We start from the raw sequence: 26,857 nt of genomic DNA on the forward strand, positions 1-26,857 counted from the left end.
AAACATTTTTTAGTTTTGTGTTTTAATTCAATTGGTTCGAGCCAACACTTGAAACAGTTTGTGGTATGAGAATAGCAGAGAAGATCATTGGTTGAAAGTCGAAAAAAATCAAGGATTTGTTTATCCGAAAACACAGGTACAATTTTGGTCTAAAGTTTATTGCTATAGATATCACAAACCGGATCGATTTTCAAAATTTTAATTTTCCGCGGTGCAAGAAAACCGTTTTCAAACCAAATTTTTTCCAACACAAGCACCCCAATAATATATAACAAAAACCTTATCAATATATAAGCATACAGGAGAAATACAAGGCAAGGTAAGCATAGAAGCACCTATACATATTTATTAGCATAACTTTATTTCACAAGTGACATGTAACTCTTCTATTTCTTCATCTAAACACATTACAAGTACCTCTCATGGATATGCATATACATGTAAAGAAAATAACTTTGCATTAAAACTTATTACATAACATTTCATATTCATTTTCAACAATCGACTTTATATCCGTATAAGCTTTTTGCCTAACGCAACCTTGGTAAAAACAAAATCAGACACACAAGTGAACTACACCACACCAAGAAGCTTGGAAGAGCATAAACTACACTACATTACACCAAAGCACATAATTGCAATGCCCCAAGGTAACATATACATATACATCCCTCCACCATACTAAGTAGTCTCAAAAGAAACAGTGTACATCTGATGATCCGCAGTAAGTGCTAAACCATCGAATGACATAATAGAGCTCCAACTCTATAACAAACCCGTACAAAAATGCGCATATGACCCTAATTGGCATGCTAACTATATTTTAGTCTTTGTACAAAGTTTACATGGACATTTGCATATCATGTGCATATACTAGTCAATTCTCTTTTTGTCTTTATACTATAACATCATATTTATCAATTACATAACTCTTTAATTTCCTTATACTCATGTATCAATACATAAAGAAGTTCATTAGCCATTCTCATGGTTACATATCAAACCAATCATAGCAATGCATACATGTACATTCTCAGCCCATTTTTCTATATCATCAATAAAATAAACATTCCTTTTAATCATGTAACTATGATATATTACTTCATTGCCTAACATGTCATCTATATGAATATTTTTCTTGTTTCACAACTGACAACAAATTTAACATTCAAATACATACAAACACACAAATTTAACAAGGATGGGTAGTAAGTTCCATGAGAACTTACCTCCCCCCCCCAAAAAAAAATAGAGAATGGTTCTTCCAAGACCCTTACTCCATCACTTTCTCCTTTCATTTGCTAAAACCACTTCTAGCAACCTTTTTCTCTTAAAATAACGTACAAAACCACATTTTTACAAAAATGTCAAAATACAAGGATAGCATTAAATAGTCATATGAATGGCTCAATAGCCATTTTCTAGTATTTAAACATGTAATGAGATGATAAAATGCTAAGAAACTAAGAATCATTACCAAAAGCTCTTTCTTCTCTCTTTAGCTCAACCTTTTCATACTAGAGCTTAAACTCTAGATGTGTGGGTGATGAGATTGGTAATGAATCTTGGTTCTAATATGGTTTTTAAGGGGTGTTCTTACAAGAAAACTAAGGAAAATGGTGAAATATTGCAAAAGAAACTAGTACAAAATGAGAAAGATTGAAGAAGAAAGCTTTTTCTTGTTTCTCTAATATGGCCGGTTGGTATGGCTGAGTTTGGGGGTTCTTTTCCCCCTTTTAATGTTTTATTATGTTTAAAAATACAAGGGTGAGTCACATAGTCAATGGGTAAAAGAAACATGTAATCAAAATTAACTTTAATAGTCAGAGGGTAAAAGAAACATGTAATCAAAATTAACTTTAAAGGCTAAATCTATTCATTTTTCAATTCTAAAATCATCTCATCACCACACATCATTACAAACATTAAAATTTAGTTATATTTAGGTCCTAGATGACCAAAATACCTTTGGGGCGAAAATTATCATTTTGCCTCTTATCTCGTATTTTACTTGATTAAGCCCGAAACTTTGAAAATGACTTATTATAATTTCTAATGACCTCCCAATAGTTCAAAAATAATTATATCTATTAGAAATGAATTTTCTCGTCTAATATATGGATACAATTATCGTAACAATCTCGTAGAGTATACCAGAAGAATTTTGGGGTGTCATAATAATGGTAGTTTCACACTTGCAAGTGCATACTCCCTGGCCGTAGATAAAAATACATTTGTCCTGAGCCTGAACACACAATTGGGGAATTATATTTGGAAATCAAGATTACCTCTTAAACTAAAGATCTTCCTTTGGAAATGCGAGTTCAAAGCCATTCTCACAAAATCTTTCTTTTGGCATAGAAACTTTCAGTTGGAGGATGTGGGCTTGCTATGTTCTAATTCTCAAGAAAATGTACAACATCTTCTCAGGGATCAGCAAACCACAAGTAGCTTTTGGTGTTCCATTCACATTGCTTCCTAGATCCCCCCATTTCAGGAATCAAATGGGAGAATTAGTTCACTGCAAACCTTTCATCGAAAATAAGGGCAATCAAACTTAAAATCCCTTGGAGTGTCCTATTTGCTTTCACCTTATGGGAGGTATGGCTTACTCACAATGCTTTAATCTTTGGTCATGCCTACCCTAAAGAGCATTTCCTTGATAGGGAGATCTTTGCGGTTGGAGAATTCTTTGCCCTCTCTCCTATAGTGAGTAGGAGAGATCTACCATCCTTTGTTTTAGTTACTTGGAAACCACCTCTACCAGACTGGTATAAGCTTAACATCGATGGATCTGCTATAGGCAAGCCAATAATAGTGAGGGTTGGACTCTCATTAGGGATCACATCAGTAGTTGAGCAATTGGAGCTTCTCAACATATATCAAGAGCTATTAGTGTTGAGGCAGAACTCTAAGCCTTGAGAGATAGCTTTTTAATGGCTAGAGGTTTGAAATCACCAAGCTTGAAATAGAAATGGATGCTACTATCATTATCCAGTTTATTTCTGCCGATAAAGTCTCTAACATTATATTATCCTCCTTTGATTGATAAGTGTAAAATACTCATCTATTGTATGACTTTTAAATCATTCAAGCATGTTTTTCGAGAAAAAAAAAAAAGCACTGATGCGTTATCCCGACTTAGAAGTAACTTTCAACTTTCTTCATCACCAAATGATGTAAGACTCCACCTAGCTATATAAACCGTCTGTTAGAGTGTGATGCAGGGATGTATTTTATATCAAACAGTACCTTAATTTTGTTTTGATGCTATCTAATTCCCTTATGGAAAATCAACCCACTCATTATGTCATAGTAAATATACAAGGACTGCTAATAGACGCTACAGAACGGGAATTGAAATTTTGTCGTGTTTTATATCTTAAAAACTCTTATCTTTCTCGTCTCCCTATCCCATCCTCACTCGGCCTGCTTCATCGTTCTTCTCCTCCATTTTTTCGTTAAACCCTATACCCTAAAGCCGCCGAGTCGCCCCACCCCATGAATCCCTCTCTTCTCCTTTCTCCCCCTTCCTCTCACCCTCGCCCTCTTCTCTTATTCCCTTTCACCCCTAATTCCCTCCCCAGGCCCTCTCGACGTCGTTTCAGGGTCTCTTTCCCCCGCAGCTCCCTCTCTACCCATGACCAACCCGCTTCCTCATCGGAAACGGAAGCCCCCAACATTTTCGGAGGCCCCAAGGAGCTGACTGGCATCCAACCCTTGGTTCAGAATTTGTCGCCGCCCGTTAGACTAGCCACTTCTGCTGTCATCCTTGCTGGTGCTTTAGCTGCTGGGTACGGCCTCGGCCTTCGTTTCGGTGGCAATCGGAATGCCGCCTTTGGTGGAGCAGCCGTCCTCGGGGCTGCTGGCGGAGCGGCCGTCTATGCGGTGAACGCCGCTGTTCCGGAAGTTGCGGCTGTTACTTTGCATAATTATGTAGCTGCCTATGATAGCCCCGATGCTATCAAGAGAGAAGATATTGAGAATATTGCGCAAAAGTACGTGTTTTAAATCTTACCCAATTATTATTGTGATTAAGTTGAAAAGACTCTGGCCTTTGTTTTCACTAATTTCATTGGGAGCTAAAGTCTTTTGCAATGTTTAAAATAATTCAGATACGGAGTGAGCAAGCAGGATGAGGCATTTAACATGGAGCTTTGTGATTTGTACTGTCGGTATGTTTGATACTAGTTAAATCAGTTCTCTTCTTATTTGGAAAAAAGGATTTAGGTGCAAGGTTTGGCTCTGAATCTTCGATGTTACAGGTTTGTATCTTCTGTGCTTTCCTCTGGAAGTGAAGATCTTAGAGGCGATGAAGTTGAAACCATAATCAGCTTCAAAAATGCATTAGGCATTGATGACCCTGATGCAGCTTCCATGCATATGGAGGTAATCTCGTGATGTTCACTCTATGTAGACGTTTTGTCTTTAATGGAAATTTCAAAATTGTTTATTTGATTCTGCTTGCTAGATTGGTAGGCGAATCTTTAGGCAAAGGCTTGAGACTGGAGATCGTGATGGTGATTTAGAGCAGCGGCGGGTCAGTCACCTGTGATTATGTACACCTGTTATTATGAATTAGGAACTTAGGAGGATGCAATCCACATGTGGATCTTGACCATTTTTAGCTTCTTTCCAGTGCAGGCATTTCAGAGGCTGATTTATGTTTCAACTCTAGTTTTTGGGGATGCATCAACTTTTCTTTTGCCTTGGAAGCGTGTTTTTAAGGTCACTGATGCACAGGTACTTATGACCATTATTTTTATGAACTTCTTTGCTCCTATTTTCTTATACTCTTCCAATCAATTATTTCAATCGCTTTACTTTTGGCATCATGAATGCAGCCCTGTCAGTTCAACTTTCGAAAATCTGATGATAAGTTCATACTTTTTTCAACCTGATAATAAGTCAGTATATACTATTTATGCCTCCAGGTTGAGATTGCTATCCGTGATAATGCCAAACAATTGTATGCTTCCAAGTTAACTTCAGTTGGAAGAGGTAATGCGTGGATGTTCCTTCCGCAGTGTATTTTAGATTGACCATTTTAGAATTTAAGGTGGTTGTATGATTAATGTTCTTGTGCAATATCTAAAACCTGCCAGATAATGCCTTTAATGTTAATTCAATTTTAAGTATTTACTTTCAGATGTTGGTGAGGAATTGCTTGTCTCCCTTAGAAAAGCACAACTGAAATACAAACTTTCTGATGAGGTATAATTTCTTCACAATTTTTGGCATTGGTGTTATTGGTATATGATTGTTCTTAATATAGTAGTTTTCCGATTTGTAGCTTGCCAAGGATCTGTTGATGGAGCACAAAAGAAAGCTAGTTGAGGAAAATATTTCTGTGGCACTCAACATACTGAAGTCTAGGGCGAGAACTGTGTATGATTATGAATGCCTAGACTCTAATGCAGTTTATTTCTTTTCAGTCAGAAAATTTTCCTTAGTGATGATGCTTAAATGTGTTTGTATATTTTTATATTTGCTTATGATTATGAATGTTCTGTCCTTACCATAAAATATTAAATTTTTTTTTCTTTGATACCATTTGCTCAACTAATCAAGTAAGGTTTTCTCAGTGGGGGAGTCAAGCAAGCTGTCGAAGAGCTTGACAAGATATTGTCATTCAATGATTTGCTTATCTCTTTGAGTAAACACCCAGATGCTGATCGTTTTGCCTGTGGGCTTGGTCCTGTCTCTCTAGTTGGTATGCTTCCTAGTCCTTTAATCAGATACATGGCTATTAGACCTTGTCAATTGTACTGCACGTTTTATATTTAAGCATATGAAGAAATTGGATGAACTGGGTGAAATTTTGTCTGGCTTTGTTTAAAACGGTTGAGCAAACCTGTTTCTTACCAATTTGTATTTATGCTTAATTTTTATGATAACCGAGGGTTGACCATCCCTCATCCAAAACCATTAAACTATCATTATTTATGATTGGCACAGGTGGTGAGTATGATAGTGACAGAAAGATGGATGACTTGAAGCTTCTTTATAGGGCTTATGTATCTGATTCTTTATCTGGTGGCCGTATGGAAAAGGATAAGGTAATTGAATTCCCTCTTTCTATATTCTTGTTCAGTTGCCTCATGGTTGGTCTTAATAGCTTAGAGGTCCGGAGAACATCAACAAATTCCTTTATTATAGCAGTTGTTACCTTTTCTGAAGCATTATGTCTAATTTTTGTTTTAAACTAATTCCTATCGGCAGAAACATTATCACTCCTGGAGAACAATTCTTATGGGATGCTACTAGTGTAATTTTGATTATCACTCCTGGAGAAAAATTCGTAATGGAAGAAAATTGAATGCTTATAACCTTGACTAAATGAAATGATCCATGTTATGTTATGGGAAATATTAAAAGAATATCTAGCTGGTTTTTCTTGGATAATGGTGTAAAGGAGGCTGGAAATAATCCTGCAAAGTTATGTTATAAGTAGCTGGTGCTTCTGGCTGGTATTGTTCTTTATATGTATGTTCAAGTGTAAACTCTAGAAGCTTTTCTTTTTACTAAGTTGTGGAGCTGGGAAGGTTATTGTTGTTTTCTGTAACTTCTGAACTTCCTGATTATTACTAGTTTGGAAAAGATGAAGATCCTGATAAAGTTGAAAATATCCAGGGTGTTAGTCGGAAATATTTGCTTCTCATTTTTATAGCATATGCAAGCAAAGCACCATTAGGATTCACCTATAGAATTTTTTTTTGTCGTCCTGCTATTAATCTGGTTGCCTCCCTTTATTCTTCACTTCCCACCTCATGATAAAACCTAACAGCATCAAACTTAGGAGACTTCTCTTATTGCCCTTTATATAACTATTAATTTCATGGCTACTCAGCCTGGTGTCTCCATTTTTGTTGATTCAACTTTTAAATTGTGACTGCATGGAAACTTTAGACTTATTAGTGGATAAACTAGCTGATAAGAGTCCCATTGTTTGCTCAACAGTATCAGGGAGTGTTTTCAACAGTCAAAACAACTGCTTACTGCATTCCTTTTTTCTCTGTTCTGTCTTGGTTTACTAGTAGGTTTTGATGCATTATCTTTGTATTTTGCAGCACCTTGTCTTTTTGTTTTCTAATGCTTGTTTCTTTTGTTGTCTGTGTCTGAACTTCAGCTTACTTCATTGAACCAATTGAGGAACATACTTGGCTTGGGCAATAAAGAAGCAGAAGCTATCATACTTGATGTTACTTCGAAAGTATATCAGAAACGGCTTTCAGAGGCTTTTCAGGGTGGTGACCTTGAGATGGCAGATAGCAAGGCTGCCTTCCTCCAGAATCTTTGTGAAGAATTGCACTTTGATCCACAAAAGGCTAGTCAGATTCACGAAGGTATTAGAAGCAGGGTTGGGAAAAGGAAAAGGCTGAGACTTTTTGTCTTCCCTATTAGGATATTGTTTTTTCTGTTTTCAATGTTAAAATATTATTTGAAGTGTCTGATATGTCTATTTTGTTTCAAGAAATCTACCGGAAAAAGCTTCAACAATGTGTATCTGACGGTGAGCTGGATGAAAGTGATGTTGCTGCATTGCTGAAGGTGCGAGTCATGCTCTGCATTCCTCAGCAAACTGTTGATGCAGCTCACTCAGATATCTGTGGCAGTTTGTTTGAGAAGGTAAAATTGTGTCCCTTTGGCCTGGAGATTCATTATTCTAATACTATATCTACTCAAAATTCAGTCTGAACAGTTATTTTTTTGCTTTATGTTCTACACTTGAGAATAGAATAAGTAGATTCCCCGATTTAGTATTGCACTAGCACCTCATCAGCTGTACTGTACTTTAAAAGGGATATATAGTCCCGTAGGTTTGATGTCTTTTTGATACTGTCATGTTGATATGGAAAAGCTGGGAAAAATGAAAAATCTCTCATGGATTATTGGAACCAAAAGATGTGGTTAGTTGTGTCTTAATTCTTCTTTTAATTATAAATGATCACTTCAGGCCGTGAAGGATGCTATTTCTGCTGGTGTTGATGGCTATGATGCCGATGTAAAGAATGCTGTGAGGAAAGCTGCACATGGTTTGCGATTAACTAGAGAAGCAGCTATGTCGATTGCGAGCAAGGCTGTGAGTGCACACTACAGTTATTTTGTGCCAATGGTTATTCATTTTATTAAATTTGAGCTCTAGGTTTAACGTCTCTCTCTCTGCTTGAAATCATCATGCATGTGCTCAGGTCCGTAAGGTTTTCTTGAATTATGTGAAACGGTCTCGATCGGCGGATAATCGGACAGAATCCGCAAGAGAACTTAAAAAGTTGATTGCCTTTAACACCTTGGTTGTCACGGAATTGGTGGCAGACATCAAAGGGGAATCTTCTGATACTCCATCAGAAGAACCTGCTAAAGAGGAAGTAAAAGAAGTTGACGAGGATGATGAATGGGAATCCCTTCAGACACTTAGGAAAATAAAACCTAACAAGGAACTTAATGCAAAGTTGGGCAAGCCAGGCCAAACAGAGATAACACTCAAAGATGACCTCTCCGAAAGAGATCGTATGGACCTCTACAAAACGTACTTGTTATATTGTCTGACAGGTGAAGTCACCAGGATTCCTTTTGGTGCTCAAATAACCACGAAGAAGGATGATTCAGAGTATGTTCTACTGAACCAGCTTGGTGGGATCCTTGGTTTGACAAGTGAGGAGACAGTAGAAGTCCATCGGAGTTTGGCGGAGCAGGCTTTTAGGCAACAAGCTGAGGTGATTTTAGCTGATGGACAGTTGACCAAGGCTAGGATGGAGCAGCTCAATGAGCTGCAGAAGAATGTTGGCTTACCTGGACCATATGCACAGAAAATAATAAAGAGCATAACAACTACCAAAATGGCAGCTGCTATTGAAACAGCTATTGGTCAAGGGAGACTCAACATTAAGCAGATAAGGGAACTCAAGGAATCAGGTGTTGATTTAGACAACATGATCTCAGAGAGCTTACGGGAAAACCTCTTCAAGAAAACTGTAGATGAGATTTTCTCATCAGGCACTGGTGAGTTTGATGAAGAAGAAGTCTATGACAAAATCCCAGCAGATCTCAAGGTTAATCCTCAGAAGGCAAAAGGTGTTGTTCATGATCTCGCACGGACTAGATTGTCCAATTCACTTGTTCAAGCTGTGGCACTGCTACGGCAGAGAAATCGACAGGGAGCGGTAAGGAACATTCTAGCTTGGTTTCATGTAGTTCAATAGTGTTTGGTGTTAGCATACTTGTATTTGTAACAAGGTCAATTAATGCCTAAGATTTGTTGCTGGTTTTGTAGGTTTCCTCGCTTAATGACTTGCTAGCTTGTGACAAAGCTGTGCCTTCGGAGCCACTATCATGGGAGGTGCCGGAGGAGCTAGCTGATCTGTTTGGTGTATACGCCCAAAGTAATCCTGCTCCTGAGAAGTTGTCCCGCTTGCAGTATCTGCTTAACATAAGTGATTCAGTGGCGGCAGCTGCCAAAGAGATGGGACATGGAGCAGTATCAGTCGGAGCAGAGGAAGAAAAGTTTGTGTTTTGAATGTTTGCTTGAAATTGTGGTGTAGAGAGCCATTTGTTTAGGAAGCTCAGTTTTGAAGGCTTTTCCTTTTCTATATGTTACTAAGTTGAAAAGAGGTAGGATGGCGATAGTGATGAAGGTGTTTGATCTTAATTGCTGCTTTCTTCTTGCTCTATCCGTGTTTTCCTTAACACTTATTATTTTTACTCAATGGTATTTTCCAAAACATGATATTCTCTCTTTAATATATAATAATAACAACGAAAATTCTCTGACTTGTATCTTTCTTTTATCTTTTCCTTGTTTAGTAGTACTTAATTTGAATGACCTTTATTGAAAATTTCATTTGTAACATTTTTATATTATTATGTTATTTCTCTTGATATATATATTATTAACCTTAGCTCAAGTTTAAATATATATAATCTTAATCAAGCTAGAGTAGTTTAATTATATCTCGAGTCGAGCTCTAACTTAAAAGATAATTGTTTAATCGAGTTTAAGTCGAGTATCAAGCTTGAGTTTGCTGGGATCTGAGCTAGGGTCAAAGCTGGGGAAGACCCTCAAGTATGGGCGTCAATCATGCATTTTTTTTATAACTCATTCTACGACCATTGACCAACGCTCGTCCACCACCACTAAAAGAAGGGAAATTATTAGCAAAAACCATCAGTGAATGCAAATCAAATATGAGATAAATCAATTATTACATCTATCAATTATTTTCTGCTATTGTGTTTTTTACATATATGCCTCCATAACTTTGCTAGCTTCTCAAAAGAAAGAGATGGACAGCTTAATAGTATGGAACAAATGAACAAGGAAATGAAATTGCAGAGGCACAACTTTGCTAGCTTCTCAAAGCAAAGAGATCAACAGCCTAATAATAGCTTCTTGTTATCAAAAGAACAAGGAAATGAAATTGCAGAGACTTGTCAGAAGAAGCAGGGACCTCAATTGGTGCCTGCCTGCATGCAAATGAATAACACAGAGTAAACAGAGAAGCAATGACTATGAATTTTCACAAACCGCATATAGTAGGTGCGATATCCTTCATTTTCTTGTAGAAGACAATAAACAAGCAATTTTTTAGCTATAAATATAAACCAAGTGCTTAAAAGATATAATTTATTGAATTTAGAGAGTTATGAGGTTATTGATGTTATGAAGCAACTATTATTTCGCATAGAATTCATCCCAAGATATGCAACTACTAGGGCCGCAGAAGCACCAAGAATGGTTAAAGAACAAATCTCGTTAGCTCTTTTCTAGTGTTAACTGGATAAAGAGCAAGTAGAAGATGAAGCATTTCCCTAGATAATCCACATAAGCCATAAACTAAGTAACTTTATATGTATATATGGTTGGGGTTACCATGAGAGTCTGTTACTCTACCAGTCTTTATTTAAAAGAAAATCATGAAGAAATTAACATGTTCCAAAGAAAGGAAAGAAAAGGGAACCTCTTCCTGTTTCAATAGTGGGAAAAGCTTCCTCAATGCCTGAGGTTCAAAAACATTCCCAAATAAGATATTGGAATCTAGAATAAAATAGAATTAACATTTTGGTTTTTTGCTATGCTATCACATAAACATATTAAGTGATGTTCATGCGCTCAGAGCATAGGCTGCTCCAAGAGAACCAGCATCAAAACATTAAACCCTATGATTCCAACTTCCAAGCTCAAGTGTTATGGTAAATGTAGTCTAAAGTTTGGCATGCCATTGAGTTCTACTCTTAGCAAATACAACTATTACTTTAGCAGGTTAATAAATTAAAATAATGAAGCCAGCAATCTCATTGGATTCCAAGGAACTTGCAGTAACAGTAGTGAGAAAGAGTACAATTGGATATGATTAGCAGTAATTTTAAAATAAATGGATGAAGCTAATAAAACTACCTGAATTCGTATGTCATTGTTGGTAGATGTTGCGGATTGCAGCGTTGATACTCTTACAATCAAAATCCATGCTCTTCATCCAGTTCTCAAAGTCTCCAATTTCCTAAAACCAACAATTCATCAAAAACCCAGTTGTAATTAATTTAAAAAAGAGAGTTAAGGATGAGATAGAAAGTGGGAAAAACCTTGACAGCGGTGTTAATGGCGTGAGAAGCGGCGAGCCATTGATCGGTCTGCTTCATGAAACGAGCAATTGTAGAAGCCAAAGCACGAATCTCCGCCTCGATTCGCTTCTCGTTTATAAACGACTCTTGCACACCTCCGTTCACCGCCTCCACCAACAAATCCGACACTCTCCCCGCTTTCTTAATCGCATCTTTCTTCGCTTTCTCTGTTCCGATCAATTCCTTTAAACTAATTAATTAATTACTTAATTAACACACACACACACACAAAAAAAAAAAAAACAGAACTGACCGGCCTGATCCCGGAGCTTGAGGGAGTTGTGGTGGTGATGGTGGTAGATTTGGATTAAAGAAGATTCAAGATCTCCTCCTGACCCGGCTGGGGATTTGTTTATCTCGGATGAGGATAACACGCGCCCACGGGTCTGTGGAAGCTGCGGTGAGTTCATCTCTGTCTCAGTTAGCTATGCCACCGAGTTTCGAGTTCGCTTTCCTTTCGGTTTTTTTGTGTTTGTGTTGTTAGTTAAGTCATCTGCTTTAACAGTAACACATTCGCCAAATCTTTGTCTCTACTTCTTTGGGCCCAGGCCTCGCATAAAAGTACCTAAGCCACTTAAGAAAAAAAAAAACTTAATATAGACATATGATAAGCGCTTCTTTCCATTAAATATCCTTTCATAATATTATGTTGTTTAATAAGATAATTTTACATAAAATTATATTTTTATAAGACAATTTTACGTACAAAAATTACTTCTTTATATTATAACTACTTGATCAATAATTATAATTTATTAAACTTTTTATATATTGAATATTATTATACCAACGTTATAAACTATTAACAATCCCCTAGTTTAAAATGTTGGTAACTTACTTTATAGCCTTTCACACAAACACATATTATGCATACAAAATAGTATCTCTTGATTTGGACTATCAATTAACAGATGTATTTTCATAATTCTAATGAAGTTAGTGTTCGAAGATTAAATCGCAACTCCTAGTATTAGAATCTAAAATACACTACACATAATATTCGTTTATATTTTCGTCATAGGTTGTTCACTTTTAGCACTAATATAACCATATGCTTATCTTGTTTATAATAAACATTTACAAGAGAGACTCTACCTCTGCTTGTTAAAGCGGCACCACTTCTTATGTTTATATACGTAGAGTTCCTATAATGTCTCTATTGCTTTAGACATTTAAACAATAAACCGTGAAATTCATTAAGAATATTCAAACTCGTTCTTTATATACAATGGACCATACTAATTTTCATTAAACTTGTTTTTAGAATGAATTTTACTAGTGCATTACAGACACATAATAATAACTTGTTTTTACCCATTTAACTGTAAAGGTTACTAATTACCGGGTCTCATCCTCATTATCAAAAACAATTAGGAATTGTTTACCCCCATTCTGTTGATATTCACATCAAATACCCCACCCATCTTGAAGTTTTCTTTGAGAGTCATGGTCTCATAAAAGCATCGAGCGGTACCCACCACACACCTCTTCAACAACTTGACCATTTCTTCATTCACCTCCCCTGTGATCATCTTCATACTATTAATCTCCTTCCCAATCCTTTCAGAATCCCGCCGCTCCTTCGAGGATGACATTTCATTCCGATTAGATTCCACTGCCGAACAGAATCCATCACCTTATTGCGTTATTCCTCAACCTCGTTCAGACCACATCTCCAACACGATGCACCTTAGGCTTCACCTTCCTCCAATATGAGGTTCTTCCTTTAAACGGGCTAAGGACAGAAACCCATATCTCCTACTACGACGACTTCTCTTATGAGGAATGAAAGTTTCCACTACTTCCCATGGTATTTGAGCAATTGTCGCAGGCATCTCCAACGAATCCTATCTAGAAGTTAGTCAACAAACAAAGTCTCGTATCTCCTGTTTGTTTTCAAGCACTCCATGGACTTATCCAAAAAAAAATATAAATGTGTGATGTTATAATTAGATGGTTAGGCCCTACTAATGGAAGGTTTTATTTAATTAGAGTAAAGCAAACATCTCCGTCAATAGCTAAGCTACCATTAATATACTGATTGACTGGTTTATTTTTAACTAAACGAATTATCTAGTATGCGTATACCATGGGCTAATTTATTATAATGTACAAATATAAAAAAAAATAAAAATGAAAGCATTTAATGGAAAAGAAATGATCAAACCAGTGGCTGTCAGCCTCTGACCAGTGACCATCTCAAACTTAAAAAGCTAATGGTATCTATTTAAAGAAATATATAATATAGTAACAAAAAGAGCAATAATTTACTGGCAACCTGTGAATCACTATGCTTAAGAAGAAAGAAAAACGATTCATTAATATGCTTCAAAATACACAAACAACATTGTCCTTCTTGGAACTCGATCAAACATTAACATGCAAGCTGCTTATCGTCTAAGCATGCTCTATTTTTCTTCTTTAGTTAAAAACGATAAGTAATATTTTTTATTCGTAAACTGTTTTACCTCATACGACGATATAAACATAGAAGTAAATCCTGGGTAGTCCTCATTAATTATAAGGCCAAAGCAACGGAGGAGCTATATTAATTAGGCTTCCCGCAATTCTTCCTGATTTCACCATTTGATCCGGTGAGTGGCTTAATATCTCCCATCTTTATCATTGCAGCAATAAAGTCTGAATAGAATTTCTTCACGTTGCTGCTGTATGTTTTGACCAATGAATCGGTGGATCCGCCATTGAAGAGTTCTTGGTCTGAGTGGAGTAGACCCTTTTTGTTTAAGAGGTTTTCGAAGTATTTGGAGTCAAAAGAATTTGGGGTTGCCAGGTCTAGGGGTGCAAGGTTGTTGTCTCCTGATCCGCTGGTTCTTGGGCAGCTACTTTGCCTTGTCTTTGCAAATGAAGTATCGATAATTGTGTCGTTGTATATGCGATTTCTGAAAACCAAGCACCTTGCCTTCCCAATTGTGTGAGCTCCTGGGTCAGCAACATAAAGCAATTTGGCTTAGAAGAGATCTATAGATATAATAAAGTAGTACAGACTGAAGTGCAGGAGAGGAAAGAATGTTATATACTTGTATTATACCAGATAATGCAACCATGTCCTTGGTAGAAAGACCTTGCGCTTGGAATAAGCTGATAAGTTGGCTAAGATTGGCACTACCCAGTGGGAGTACACCACTATTTGCATCAGAAAAGCTGGTGGTCTTTGAATCCCTTCTTCCAAGCTTAACATCCCAGTCGGGCCCTCCAAGCTGCACCAATCAAACTCAATTTTCTATATTCATTTGGTGACACACTAATATGCAGTATGTACGTTGGACTGTTCATTTCAAGTGCTTACAATAACAACGGAGTCCCGAGCTGCAATGGCTAAGATATCAGCACATGAGACTACACCAGGACACACTTTCTCCACCTTGGCCTTAATCTCATCAACAACTTCGAAACCTCTCAAGGACCCATTATTGGGAGTAGCAGTTTGCTCCCCGGTGAAAGAAGAAGTGTCGTCTAGGAGTACTGACCCATCACAACCCTGTCATAATTAAATATGATAAATACAGGACGTACTTAATTAATAACCATATATATAAGTATTTCATTAGTCATTCACTTGCTCCATATGCAATCCTTTCCCCTTTTGAGTGAGGTGCAAAGGCATTTCATCATCATACATCAGTACTTATATTGGCTCCACAAATGGAATTTCTTTAAGTCCGCAGGGAAAAAAACACATGCATGCATGCATGGTTGGAAAGGTATTCTGGATTGAGTTTTATATTGATTACCCTAAATATATATACATGAGATTAAACATTTGACGGCGCTTTTCAACACGAAACTCCAATATACTATTAAATTGAAAGGAATGAAAAAAAAGTTACTCAAGTTCCGTTGACCAAGAACACTGAATATGCTTATGTGACCATGTGTATATGTAGTAAGAAGATGGAAAGAGAAACAGTGGAAATTACGTTGACAAAACAGTCATGGAAGAACAAGCGGAGGAGAGAAGCACCCAAGCGCTTCTCTTTTGACACAGCTCTTTCAACTACTAACTCAACCGTAGACAACACCTTTGGACATGATTTAGAGTAGAAATTAGTGGAGAGCTGAGCATAACTACTGCTCCCCATCATCATCCAAACCCCTACAACAAACAAGACACCAAATGAAGAAGCCATACTCTCAACTCTGAATATGCTTATATATTATTATACTTGACAAATTATAATAGAAGAAGATAAAAAAGTGCAGAGGTGTTTAGATGAATGGATGGTGGTACCATTAGCCATTAGGGATAATATATATAGGCATGTGGCACAATGACACCGGCAAGTCACTAAGGCATGTTAGTGAATAAGATTATTAATGAAAGTATATCTATAAAAATCAAATTAGTAATTAATCCATGACAGCAATTCATCAACCGATTGAATTTTCAAACTCATTGGGGTCCATGATTCCTTAATGCCTTTTGAGTATTCTCTTATGTTGAAGACGACACCGCCATAGCTAGAGGCTTAGGGGACTGAATTTTGATTTAGTCAGTCACGTTTTAAAAAGTTGTCACCTCTCCTAAATCACTTGTTTGTTGGTTTTGTTTTTATCTATTGCACCAACAGGGTTGATGATGTTCAAAGTGCTGCCAAAGTTTATCGTCATCCAATAACAATATGTGTCATATACAGACAAATATATTTATATACAAAATTAAAAAGCTAATTTAGTTTAAGGGCTATACCATGAATTAAACTTTCCATCTTTAAAAGTGGAATAAAAAGAAAAGAGAAAGTAATCATGCTTAATCACCTCCTAATTTTCTCCTATTCTCAATCATATAAGAATGGTGAGCATACTAGTTACGAATTTCTAATTATGCTCTGTTTATTCCACGAAAAATTATTTATGGAAAATAACTCTTTATATTTTTCCTGTTTGTTTCATGGAAAATAATTTAATTAATGAAAATGACTTACAGATCAATAGAAAATAAGCCTCTTGATTTTTATACTTGGATCAAGCATAATATTATTAATAAATTTTAATTTTTAAAATATTAATATCAAATATTATATTCTTATATTATTAAATATGCATATTTTATTATTTATATTTAATAATATAATAGCTTATTAATATAATTTCTTATTTTAATAAATTATTTAATAATGCAGTTTCATTTTAATAATATATTTTAACATTAGCAATAATTTTAAATTTTAAATAATATTCTTAATATTTTATCGAAAAATATTTATATATTACAGTTTATAATATTTAATAGTGTAAAATTTGAATATTTTAACAATACAAATATGACTATTTGTTTAAATCATGTCCTTTCAAACTTCAATGTGTTATTATCCACTCGCATAAATGTCATACATAACTTCAAATTAAGTTTTAATTAGGTATTATTTATTATTAAGTTTATATAAAATATAATTATTATAAAATGAAATCCAGTTACCAAAAGAAAATACTTTAATAATATTTCATAACAAATATAATGTTATATTATGTTTGTTTCACTAAGAACAACTTTTAAAAATGATTCCAGTAAAATTTTCAAACAACGCAAAATATTTCACATAATCATCCAAACATAACAAAATCAATACATGTTTTAGAAATAATTATCCTTCCAAACACACCCTTAAATAATTTTTATCAATCTAATCTCCAACAATATCAATTTAAACTTTTGTGGCTGCTTTCTCTTTATTGTTACCTTTTACTATTACTAGTTTCACTTTTCAAAGGAAATTTTACTTTTCTTGTGTTTCTATGCAATATCTTCAATTATGCAATAAAATGTTTCTACCCAAAGAACCAACAATAAAATGTTTAATTTCTATTTTCATCATATATAAATCACCTATAGATTTATTTAGATTAATTAACTAGTTATTTTTTCCTCACCTTAACTAGTTAACTTTAAATTGAGTTATTCAAAAGGTTTTTTTAATTTGATACTTGAATTTAATTTCAATATTCATTTTGGTACTTGAAGTTTTTTTATCTCAATTAAATACCGAACCTGAGCTATTTTTGTCCCAATTAAGTACTTAAGTTTTTTTACTAGAGCAGATGTATCAATTATTTATTGGGTTTTTTACCTAGGTACCAAATTGAACATTAAAATTGAACTTATGTACCAAATTAAAACAAAAAAAAAGAAGACTCAAATGCCAAAATAAACTTTAAAACCAAACTTACATATTATATATATATATATATATATATATATATATATATATATATATATATATATATATATAACAAGGTACGAAAGCATGATATCGGACAGGTGTTGCATCTTTTTTTAAATTTAATTTCTATATATATATTTATTTTTATCTACTTAAAAATTTTAGATAATTTAAGTAAAATTAAAATATAAGTACAATTTACATATAATTTTTTGTATATTATCCATTTGATTATAAAATATTTATTTAATTAAATAAGAAATTAAAAATAATAAATTGGATAATTATTATATTTAATAATTAAAATTTATTAAAATTTTAATTAGATAATTAGAATCTTTAAATTTTAGATAAATATTTAATTAAATAAAAAATTAATTAGATAATTAACCATTTGATTTAACTTAAATATTTATATATTATCTATTTTAAATTTTAATTTAAACAATTTTAAATAATCAATTATCAAATTTGGATAATTTAAGCAAAATTAAAATGTAAGTAATTACATTTCAAAATTTTATATATTACCCATTTGATTATAAAATATTTATTTAATTAAAAATTAAATATAATAATTTCAATGATAAATATATTTTAATGATTAAATAAAATCAAAATAATTAATTATATGGCATAATTATTTTTAAGGCAAGCCAATGTCGCAATAATATATTAGATAGCCATTCTTGCAATGTTGATGGTCTCAAATTTAATATTAGATTATTGTACTATCAAATATTTATTCATAAAAAATAAGAAATCTTTCAAACAAATTGATCCTAAAAGATAAGCCCTTATATTCTAATAAACCCTTCGATCATTGATGGATCCAGAAATACGATTTAAGGGACAATTTAAGCTCGTTGAAGCGCATTTATCCTCTTATTTAATGTTGGAGTGGAGTTAAAAAAAAATACTTACTTGATAGTCAAATAATTAAAAAAAAAAGACATAATGAACTTGAATTTAACAAAATAATTTTACCAATGTTAATTGTTGGATCTATATTTTGAAATCTGAAAAGTAAAAAGAATAAATTTCTAAAAATAAATGTATATGGACTAAATTTCAAATCTATATTACAAGTTCTGATCACATTTGTTCTTTTTGACACAATACTTCCTCTTTAACTCATAAATAGGAGGATAATGTGCTTCGACGTACTCAAATCTACGTCCTCCTGCATTGACAATAATATTAATATTAATTGAGTTAAAATCCAATCGACAAACTTATCACGGTAGGTAGAGCTGGTTGTTTAGGTGTCTAATCTTGCAGCGTTTGCCTATCCATATGGTACATACCTATGGACCCCTTAGCTTCGAAATTTCCACGTCCGTATTGTTTGATACTTTAGACTAATTAAACAATATATAAATCTATTTATTTTTGTTGAGCAATCAATCCTTATCTTTGCTCCCTTAGTTGAATATTTACAATTTTTTTTACTAATTTTAGTAAATTATATTGATTTTTAAAAAGTGTAATACATGTCACAAAATATTAAGATTTGGATCCAATTTCTGTAGTTGATGCATGAACGATGATTGACAAAGGCGTGGGAACAATACGGTAGGTGTGTTGCTTGAAGATTTTGGACAAAATGTGGATCACATTAATAATCATAGAATTATTTTGAGATAAAGCAATTGTTTTGTATTTAATGATTTAGGATTTGCTTTGAATGTTAGATATTATATTTAATGATTTTGTCTTTTTGAGATCTTATTTTATTTTTATATTATTTTTAAGGATAAATTACTTTTGTTTTGATATGTTACGTTTTAGTCACTTACGTTATTGTTTGTTACGAAATGGTCACTCTACCGTTAAACTCCATTACCTCTCTAACGGTAGTCCTATGTGGCAGTCCAAATGAGTTTTAAATGCCAACTTGGATGTCCAGTTGTTGGGATGAAAATAGGTTTTTAATTAAATAAATTTAATTTGGACTGTCACGTAGGACATACAAGTTAGCATTTAAAACCTATTTGGATTGCCATGTAGGACCGCCGTTAGGTAGATAGCGGAGCTTAACGGTAGAGTGACCACTTTGTAACAAAACGATAACGTAAGTGACTAAAACATAACATTTCAAACATAAGTGACTAAAATATAATCTAAAGCAAACAAAATTGACTTTTTGTAGTTTACCCTTATTTTTATTATTTTGCAGAGAAAGTTAGGGTAGAATTCCTTTTTAGTCCTTATAAATAAAGAACTCGGCACTTCCCAAGGTGGGAGGAGGCTTTGTAATATATTTCTTTGGTTAATATTGTTTTGGCATTTACAAAAATTATGAGTAATTAATTTCCATTTATCTAGCCGAAGTTATATTTTTTAGAATTGTAAGATTGAAGTGTTTTTCAATATTCTTTTATTTAATTTATATTTTTCATTCTCCATTTTATGGGATGGTTCGTGCCATCTCTTATTACTATTATTATCGTTTCAAGTAGGATTTTGTAATATCTTATATCAGATATAGAAGTTAAATCGAATAAAGCATGTCACGAGAGTTGTCGAAGCAATAATGATTAATCATTCAAATATCTAAAACGTATTCATACTGAAGTTTTAATCATGCAAATAATCTATCCAACATCTATAAAACATTACGAACCAACAATGAGCTCAAAAGGACCTTAAAACGTTAAATTGGATGTTGGATTAAAATCTTCAATTATGGATGCATATGTATAATGTATAATGTATAATGCTATTATAAAGTGTGATATAAAATTAAGTGGCCAATTATGTTAAAAGTGTCATGTGTATTAAAGTGTCATGGAAATAATGTATAGATACCATAAGTTGTATTTATAATTTGATGAGGGGCCAAATTATAAATATCAAAATTGATTTAATAATAAGCTATTTAAAAATTTCGGCCCGCGTCCTAGGCCCGAGCCCTGCCCGGCCCGAAATATGAGCCCAAAATTTTGTCTTGGCCCGGCCCGGGAAAAATTCCTAAGCCCGAGCCTGGCTCGGCCCGACCTATTTTTTTAATAAACACCAAAAATTTATTTTAAATATAAAAAAATAAAAAAGTATTTTAAAATAAAAAATAAAAAATATTTATTATATTCGGGCCGGGCCCAGGCTCGTTTTCTAAATGGGCCTCGTTTTTTGCCCAAACTCATATTTCGGGACTATATTTTTACCCGAACCCTCCCATATTTCGGGCGGGCCGTCGGGCCGGGCCGGGCTGCCCGGCCCATGAGCACCTCTAGTGGTACCCAAGAAATAGATATATATCTCGTATTTGTTTTTATCTCTTTTAGAGGGTTAAACAATGAGATAAACTATTTTCTTGGAAAATCAAAATCTTTTAGGTAATCTCCAACAATGGATTCAAGTACGTTTTCGCATTTAGTTTTGTTCTTAATTTATTCTTAATGATTTGACATGACAGATCCTGATTTATTAAATTTTTATATCAGATCTTGAAGCTCAAATTTTAAAAACTAGAGCCAATTCTTTATACTTGGGCCAATGTATCAATACATGGTCTTATATCGTGAGACACAAAGACCATGTCTCAAGACTAATCTCCCGTGAAACTAATTTAGTTGATGACTTCAAATGTCTCGACTTGCTTATCATGTCTTAAGACATCATCCTATAATGAGACATGTTTGTCTTGTCTAAAGACTCAAGCCTACTTAGAATTGCAGAAAAATAAGACTCAAATGCAACCTGACATGCTCCAAAATGCATTCTAATATATTGACACAAAGCCATTACCGACATATTTGCCATATCATAACAAGTTCGAAACATATGCAAATCTTGATCATCTTTGTTGTTGCTTGTATCAGTTTATCCGTGTGCGTTGAATACCTAAGAAAAATGTACTCATTGTGCTTAATAGCTGGCTAGGCTAAGAGAAAACACAAAATTCATTAATTTGCATCAAAACAGACGCATCATTGTTCCTTCTGGAACTCATCAAACATTAGCATGCTTTCTCTTTTCCACTTAATTTTATTTTGTTGGAATCAATTATCTTTCTTTTGTTGTTGGATTCATAACGAACGGCAAGTACAGTTTTTTCTTCGTAACTGTCCGACCTCCTACGACCATATAAATAAAGAAGCAAACTGTGTAGACTAGACAAGTCCTCAGTTATTGGGGCAAAGCAATGGAGGAAGAGCCATTAGTTAGGCTTCCTGCAATTCTTCCTGATTTCACCATTTGATCCGGTGAGTGGGGTAATATCTCCCATCTTTATCATTGCAGTAACGAAGTCTGAATAGAACTTCTTGGTGTTGCTGCTGTATGTTTTAACCAATGAGTCGGTGGATCCGCCATTGAAGAGTATTTGGTCCGAGTGGAGCAAACCCTTTTTGTTTAAGAGGTTATTGAAGTATTTTAAGTCAAAAGAATCTGGGGTTGCCACGTCTAGGGGTGCTAGATTGTTGTCCCCTGATCCGCTGGTTCTTGGGCAGCTACTTTGCCTTGCCTTCGCAAATGAAGTATCGATGTTTGTCTCGTTGTATATGCGACCTCTGAAAAGCACGCACCTTGCCTTCCCAATTGTGTGAGCCCCTGGCTCGGCACCATAAAGCAATTTAGCTTAGAAGAGATGTATAGATATAATAAAGTAGTGCAGTGCAGGGGAGGAAAGAATGGTCTATTATACCAGATAAAGCAACCATGTCCTTGGCAGAAAGACCTCGCGCTTGGAATCTATTGATGAGTTGACTAAGGGTGGCGGTCGGAGGTGGGATGACACCACTATTCGCAGCAGAAAAGCTGGCGGTCTTTGAATCCCTTCTTCCAAGCTTAACATCCCAGCCGGGCCCTCCAAGCTGTACCAATCAAATTCAACTTTTTTCTTGTGAATATCGTTATCTTTTCAAGTACAGCAGATTTTCTATGATTAGTTGATGACTAATACGCAATAATAATATAAAAGGAGCACATACATGTATATATGTACTTTTCATTTCAATTACTTACAATAACAACAGAGTCCCGAGCTGCAAGGGCTAAGATATCAGCACAAGAGACTACACCAGGGCAAGCTTTCTCCACCTTGGCCTTAATGTCATCAACAACATTGAAACCTCTCACGGAATTATTATTGGGAGCCGCAGTTTTCTCCCCCCTGAAAGAAGAAGTGTCGTCTAGGAGTATTGACCCATCACAACCCTGTCATAATTAGACATGATAAATATATACATACTTAACAACCATATATATATATTCTAACTAATTAAGATGGTTGATATTTCCTTAGTCGTTTACTTGCTCAATCTGCAATCTTTTCTCTTTTTGAGGGGTTTAGCTTAATAGCTAATGAGGCAATGGCATTTGATAATCAGACATCAATAATTGTTGTTACTTGGGTTCGCGAATGTAATTTCGTATTGGCCCGCAGGAAAAAAGCATGCATGCATGGTTGGAAAGTTATTTGGACCCGCAGCCAATGTTTACCAGGTAAGTGAAATGAATTTAAATCATGTTATTTCAGTTGAGATTTTTTTGTCAATCTGACTATTAATATCATTAAATGTCAGCTCGAATATAATATAGAGCATATTTAAAACATATGGACTAAATGTTAAACATATATACTTACACAATATAGGTAATTTATATACGCGTATTGAAAATGAATAATATCATTAAAATAACTATTTATTCTTTTAACATGTCAAATATTCAAATTATCATGCAACAGGTTTATACGTATTTGAAATTTGATTCATCAGTTTTAAATATGCTTCACATTGTATTTAAGTTAAACATTCAATTAATATTTAACGCTCTAGCTAATTAAATAACCTAACTATAATATGATGTTGATAGGTTGAAGATTCATTTAGAACACTTTAAACCCAATATGTATAGGGTTGATGTATATAGATATATATATATATATATATATATATATATGCGTGTGTGTGGATACCATTCAACGTGAAACTCCATTTTTAAATTGAAAGGGGAAAAAACCTTAAGCTCAGTTGACCAAGAATAATGAATATGCATGTAGGCATGCAATGCAACAAAAATATTAGTGTATCGAGAAAACAAGGGAGGCTGCAGCAGGTGTATGCGTATGTGTGTATAGAAGAGAAGGGCTTAGCAAGAAGAAGGAAAGAGAAAGAGAGGAAATTACATTGACAAAGCAGTCATGGAAGAACAAGCGGACGAGAGAAGCACCCATGCGCTTCTCTTTTGACACTGCTGATTTAACTACTGACTCAACTGTAGACAACACCTTTGGACATGATTTAGAGTAGAAATTAGTGGAGAGCTGAGCATAGCTACTGCTCCCCACCATCATCCAAACCACCACAACAAACATGACACTAAATGAAGAAGAAAAAGCCATTCTCTCTAGTCTCGATATGTATAATGTTATACTTGACAAATTATAGAAGAGATAAAAGTGCAGAGGTGTTTGGATGAAGGGATGGTGTTAGCATTAGCCATTAGAGGTAATATATAGAGGCGTTGGGCACCATGAAACCGGCAGGTCACCTAATCTTTAAGACCAAGGCATGAATGACTGTATTTTCGATGTCTAGTAATTAAGATGAAGATAATATATCTATAAAAAGCATATTAGTAATTGATTGGTGACAGGAATTCATCAACGAGTTGGTGGGGTGAGCATCCAATTATCAAACTCATTGGGGTCCATGATTCCTAAACGCATTTAAATATTCCCTTTCGTTAAAGACGACACGCAATGCAAGACTATAAAACAAAACTACCTAGAGGCTAGAGGGCAGTGCATTTGACAAATTCACTCACTATTTGAAAAGTTCTCTGCTAGGCACACTACAGCTAATCACTTGTTTATTGATTTTGTTTCTATCTGTTTTTCTTGGTCATATAAAGTTAACAGTTTAACTCAAGTTGCATACTTCAATCTAGCATTTAGGGCCAATTACCCTCGTTATAAAAGATTGAAAGTAGTATTTACAAATCATCCGTCTAATTAAACTATTGATGAGTCTTGAATATTTTTTCGGTGGAATTAAACAGCTAAAAAACAACGATTATAACGATTAAAAATCTGTAAGTTATTACGGTGAAAGTCTGCAATCTTCGCCATGTGATCCCTTAGAACATGTCGAACTCGCACTTTCCAATTGCGACACAATAGTTGGTGAGCCTTGAATATTAAATAGTGACGAGTATTCATGAAACTGAACCAATTGGTTAAAATTTTGTTTTTATGTCTTGGTCTTGGACCAACAAGGTTGATAGTTTATAGAAATTGGATTCGTTAACCAACGGTTTTTACTAACAATAATGAAACCTTAAACAGTAATTTTCCGTCTCAGTTTGGTGGGGATTCACTTTAGCGCCAATATTCAACTCCCCTCATTTATATTTCTAATTAATTGAACTGTTCCTCAATCCTATTCTGCTCACCAAACCAAAACCTAATCAAATGAGTTGACAAATTAAGCTTACTCTTCTCACTTTCTCAATAATTAAGTAGAGTCAAGGAAACAATCGTACTCAGAAATTAATCGGCAGCAACTAGCAAAAGACTCGTAATAGTTACAAATTAATGATGATAACAAAAACCAGAAATTTTCAATAATTTCATTTTGAAACAGCAAAAGACTCGTAATCTCAAGTAATTTTTTCATCAATTGATAATCATACTAATCTAATCTTCCACTTCAGCTGTTTTTGCCCATTTTTAGTCATTCAATTTGATACTTGCAAAGCCTAACAATTCAATTTTATTGCTACCATCAATCACCAAGAAAACTAACAACAAACTAATTCTCTCCTTACGCATTTGGGGTTTCTCTCAACGTTTGGCGGACTTTTCTTGTCTTGCTACTGATTTCTGTTTCCTTTTCAGGCTATTTAGGATTGGATTGCAAGTTTTAAAGAACAAGGAGAAAAGTATAACACAATATTTGTTAATACAGTTTGAATTCACCAATTTTATTTTGCGAAGTCTCATCTCAGGAAATGATTTTATTTCACAATTCGTACGACTCAACTATTGGCTACCCTTAAACCGATGAATATTTGCAACTTCAATACTGAACTCAAATTGTTACAAATCACTTTTTCTAAATACCTCACCTTACATTCGATAAAATATCTGAATAAAAAAAAAAGTCAAAGATACTAAAAAAATTGTCCACCAATATATAGGCCATGAATAGCACAACCTCCCAAGACAAGATAAGACTTCTGCACAAATTCTCTAATAAATAATATCATTAATCCTATTATTATCAAGTTTTACAGAAACCTCAAATCACTTAAAGAGATAAGAAGGATAAGGGTAGATATCTTTAACACTTTAAACTTCTTCCTTCCTCTCCAAGGCTGATCAAATGGATGATGATCATATTTTAATTTATTGCGAAATTCCCTCCTCGTTTGTTGTTTAATAAAATTCAATCATAAGCCATTGAAAGTTAAATATGCTAACACCAAAAACTTTGATTGCTCCAAACAACTTGTTCTAACATTTGTTCAAACATGAAATGGGACAAGGCAGACAACTTTCCCAACAATTTCTCTCTTTGACATTTTTTACAAAACCCTACAACAAATAATTAACACACAATTCAAACAAATTAAATATGAAAGGAACTAGAATATTTCTCCCCCTAAGAAGTAGAACGATCCTCAAACAACCACTCTCTATATCAACAACCAAGCTTGTTCATCACAAAATCAACCGAGCATGCATCAAAAACTCAAAATAAAATCAAGGGGTATATAATATAGGATATAAAATGAATTTATATCAATCCATAAAAATTAAAAGTAACGAACCATTATCGAATCCACAAAGTCTTTAAAAATTCATCATCATTTCCCCTTTTGACAAAGCGAAATGCAATAACCATCAAAATAGACCATAAATCAACCATCAACTATCACTAAAAGTTACCAAAAGTGCTCCCCCACACTAAAAGGTCTTTTTAGCAAACCTGGACTTTTAGCCTCCAACATTTGAATATGAGTATTAAATGAATTCATATTAGTCCTCAATAACCCCAACACTTGAGCTTTTTAGGTAGCCAAAACAATAGTCTCTTGTATTTTCAGTT

General features: G+C 34.2%; 4 protein-coding genes across 5 annotated transcripts; 1 reads left to right on the top strand and 3 right to left on the bottom strand.

Moving 5' to 3' along the window:
• The first annotated feature begins 3,351 nt into the window (after positions 1-3,351).
• Positions 3,352-9,771, top strand: LOC105789052 (protein TIC110, chloroplastic). Its single transcript, XM_012616259.2, has 15 exons — positions 3,352-3,998; positions 4,116-4,175; positions 4,266-4,389; positions 4,472-4,540; positions 4,645-4,743; positions 4,935-5,001; positions 5,150-5,214; positions 5,294-5,388; positions 5,586-5,713; positions 5,959-6,059; positions 7,130-7,346; positions 7,475-7,629; positions 7,958-8,083; positions 8,193-9,164; positions 9,275-9,771. Exons 1-15 carry the CDS (start codon positions 3,502-3,504, stop codon positions 9,515-9,517), a joined length of 3,018 nt encoding a protein of 1,005 aa, XP_012471713.1. The 5' UTR covers positions 3,352-3,501; the 3' UTR covers positions 9,518-9,771.
• Positions 9,772-10,169: 398 nt separating this feature from the next.
• On the bottom strand, positions 10,170-12,143 carry LOC105789053 (biogenesis of lysosome-related organelles complex 1 subunit 1). Of its 2 annotated transcripts, none has more exons than XM_052627607.1 (4): positions 11,873-12,143; positions 11,581-11,786; positions 11,396-11,498; positions 10,170-10,460 (listed from the first exon to the last, which is right to left on the bottom strand). In XM_052627607.1, exons 1-3 carry the CDS (start codon positions 12,027-12,029, stop codon positions 11,409-11,411), a joined length of 453 nt encoding a protein of 150 aa, XP_052483567.1. In that variant the 5' UTR covers positions 12,030-12,143; the 3' UTR covers positions 10,170-10,460; positions 11,396-11,408. The 2 variants fall into 2 exon arrangements, with proteins under 2 accessions (XP_052483567.1, XP_012471714.1); XM_012616260.2 differs by having other exon boundaries at positions 10,170-10,464; positions 11,873-12,141.
• Positions 12,144-13,913: 1,770 nt separating this feature from the next.
• On the bottom strand, positions 13,914-15,863 carry LOC105789055 (peroxidase 4). Its single transcript, XM_012616262.2, has 4 exons — positions 15,558-15,863; positions 14,927-15,118; positions 14,669-14,837; positions 13,914-14,559 (listed from the first exon to the last, which is right to left on the bottom strand). The coding sequence occupies exons 1-4, from the start codon at positions 15,765-15,767 to the stop codon at positions 14,168-14,170; spliced, it is 963 nt and encodes a 320-aa protein (XP_012471716.1). The 5' UTR covers positions 15,768-15,863; the 3' UTR covers positions 13,914-14,167.
• A 5,822-nt stretch (positions 15,864-21,685) lies between these two features.
• On the bottom strand, positions 21,686-24,244 carry LOC105789054 (peroxidase 4). The gene is made up of 4 exons (XM_012616261.2): positions 23,932-24,244; positions 22,767-22,958; positions 22,447-22,615; positions 21,686-22,352 (listed from the first exon to the last, which is right to left on the bottom strand). Exons 1-4 carry the CDS (start codon positions 24,145-24,147, stop codon positions 21,961-21,963), a joined length of 969 nt encoding a protein of 322 aa, XP_012471715.1. The 5' UTR covers positions 24,148-24,244; the 3' UTR covers positions 21,686-21,960.
• Between the last annotated feature and the right edge of the window lie 2,613 nt (positions 24,245-26,857).

This window comes from Gossypium raimondii, chromosome 2 (genome assembly GCF_025698545.1).
Source record: "Gossypium raimondii isolate GPD5lz chromosome 2, ASM2569854v1, whole genome shotgun sequence".
In the NCBI taxonomy this organism is placed as follows: domain Eukaryota; kingdom Viridiplantae; phylum Streptophyta; class Magnoliopsida; order Malvales; family Malvaceae; genus Gossypium; species Gossypium raimondii.

Excerpts from the sequence above, each read along its gene's own strand:
- LOC105789052 (XM_012616259.2), top strand. The coding sequence starts at position 3,502 with ATGAATCCCTCTCTTCTCCTTTCTCCCCCTTCCTCTCACCCTCGCCCT. Across the intron at positions 4,390-4,471 it reads CAGCTTCCATGCATATGGAG|ATTGGTAGGCGAATCTTTAG; the intron begins GTAATCTCGTGA and ends TCTGCTTGCTAG. Across the intron at positions 7,630-7,957 it reads GTGGCAGTTTGTTTGAGAAG|GCCGTGAAGGATGCTATTTC; the intron begins GTAAAATTGTGT and ends TGATCACTTCAG.
- LOC105789055 (XM_012616262.2), bottom strand. The coding sequence starts at position 15,767 with ATGGCTTCTTCATTTGGTGTCTTGTTTGTTGTAGGGGTTTGGATGATG. Across the intron at positions 14,838-14,926 it reads CTCGGGACTCCGTTGTTATT|CTTGGAGGGCCCGACTGGGA; the intron begins GTAAGCACTTGA and ends TGATTGGTGCAG. Across the intron at positions 14,560-14,668 it reads GGACATGGTTGCATTATCTG|GAGCTCACACAATTGGGAAG; the intron begins GTATAATACAAG and ends TTGCTGACCCAG.
- LOC105789053 (XM_052627607.1), bottom strand. The coding sequence starts at position 12,029 with ATGAACTCACCGCAGCTTCCACAGACCCGTGGGCGCGTGTTATCCTCA. Across the intron at positions 11,787-11,872 it reads CAAGCTCCGGGATCAGGCCG|AGAAAGCGAAGAAAGATGCG; the intron begins GTCAGTTCTGTT and ends TGATCGGAACAG. Across the intron at positions 11,499-11,580 it reads CCATTAACACCGCTGTCAAG|GAAATTGGAGACTTTGAGAA; the intron begins GTTTTTCCCACT and ends TGTTGGTTTTAG.
- LOC105789054 (XM_012616261.2), bottom strand. The coding sequence starts at position 24,147 with ATGGCTTTTTCTTCTTCATTTAGTGTCATGTTTGTTGTGGTGGTTTGG. Across the intron at positions 22,616-22,766 it reads CTCGGGACTCTGTTGTTATT|CTTGGAGGGCCCGGCTGGGA; the intron begins GTAAGTAATTGA and ends TGATTGGTACAG. Across the intron at positions 22,353-22,446 it reads GGACATGGTTGCTTTATCTG|GGGCTCACACAATTGGGAAG; the intron begins GTATAATAGACC and ends GTGCCGAGCCAG.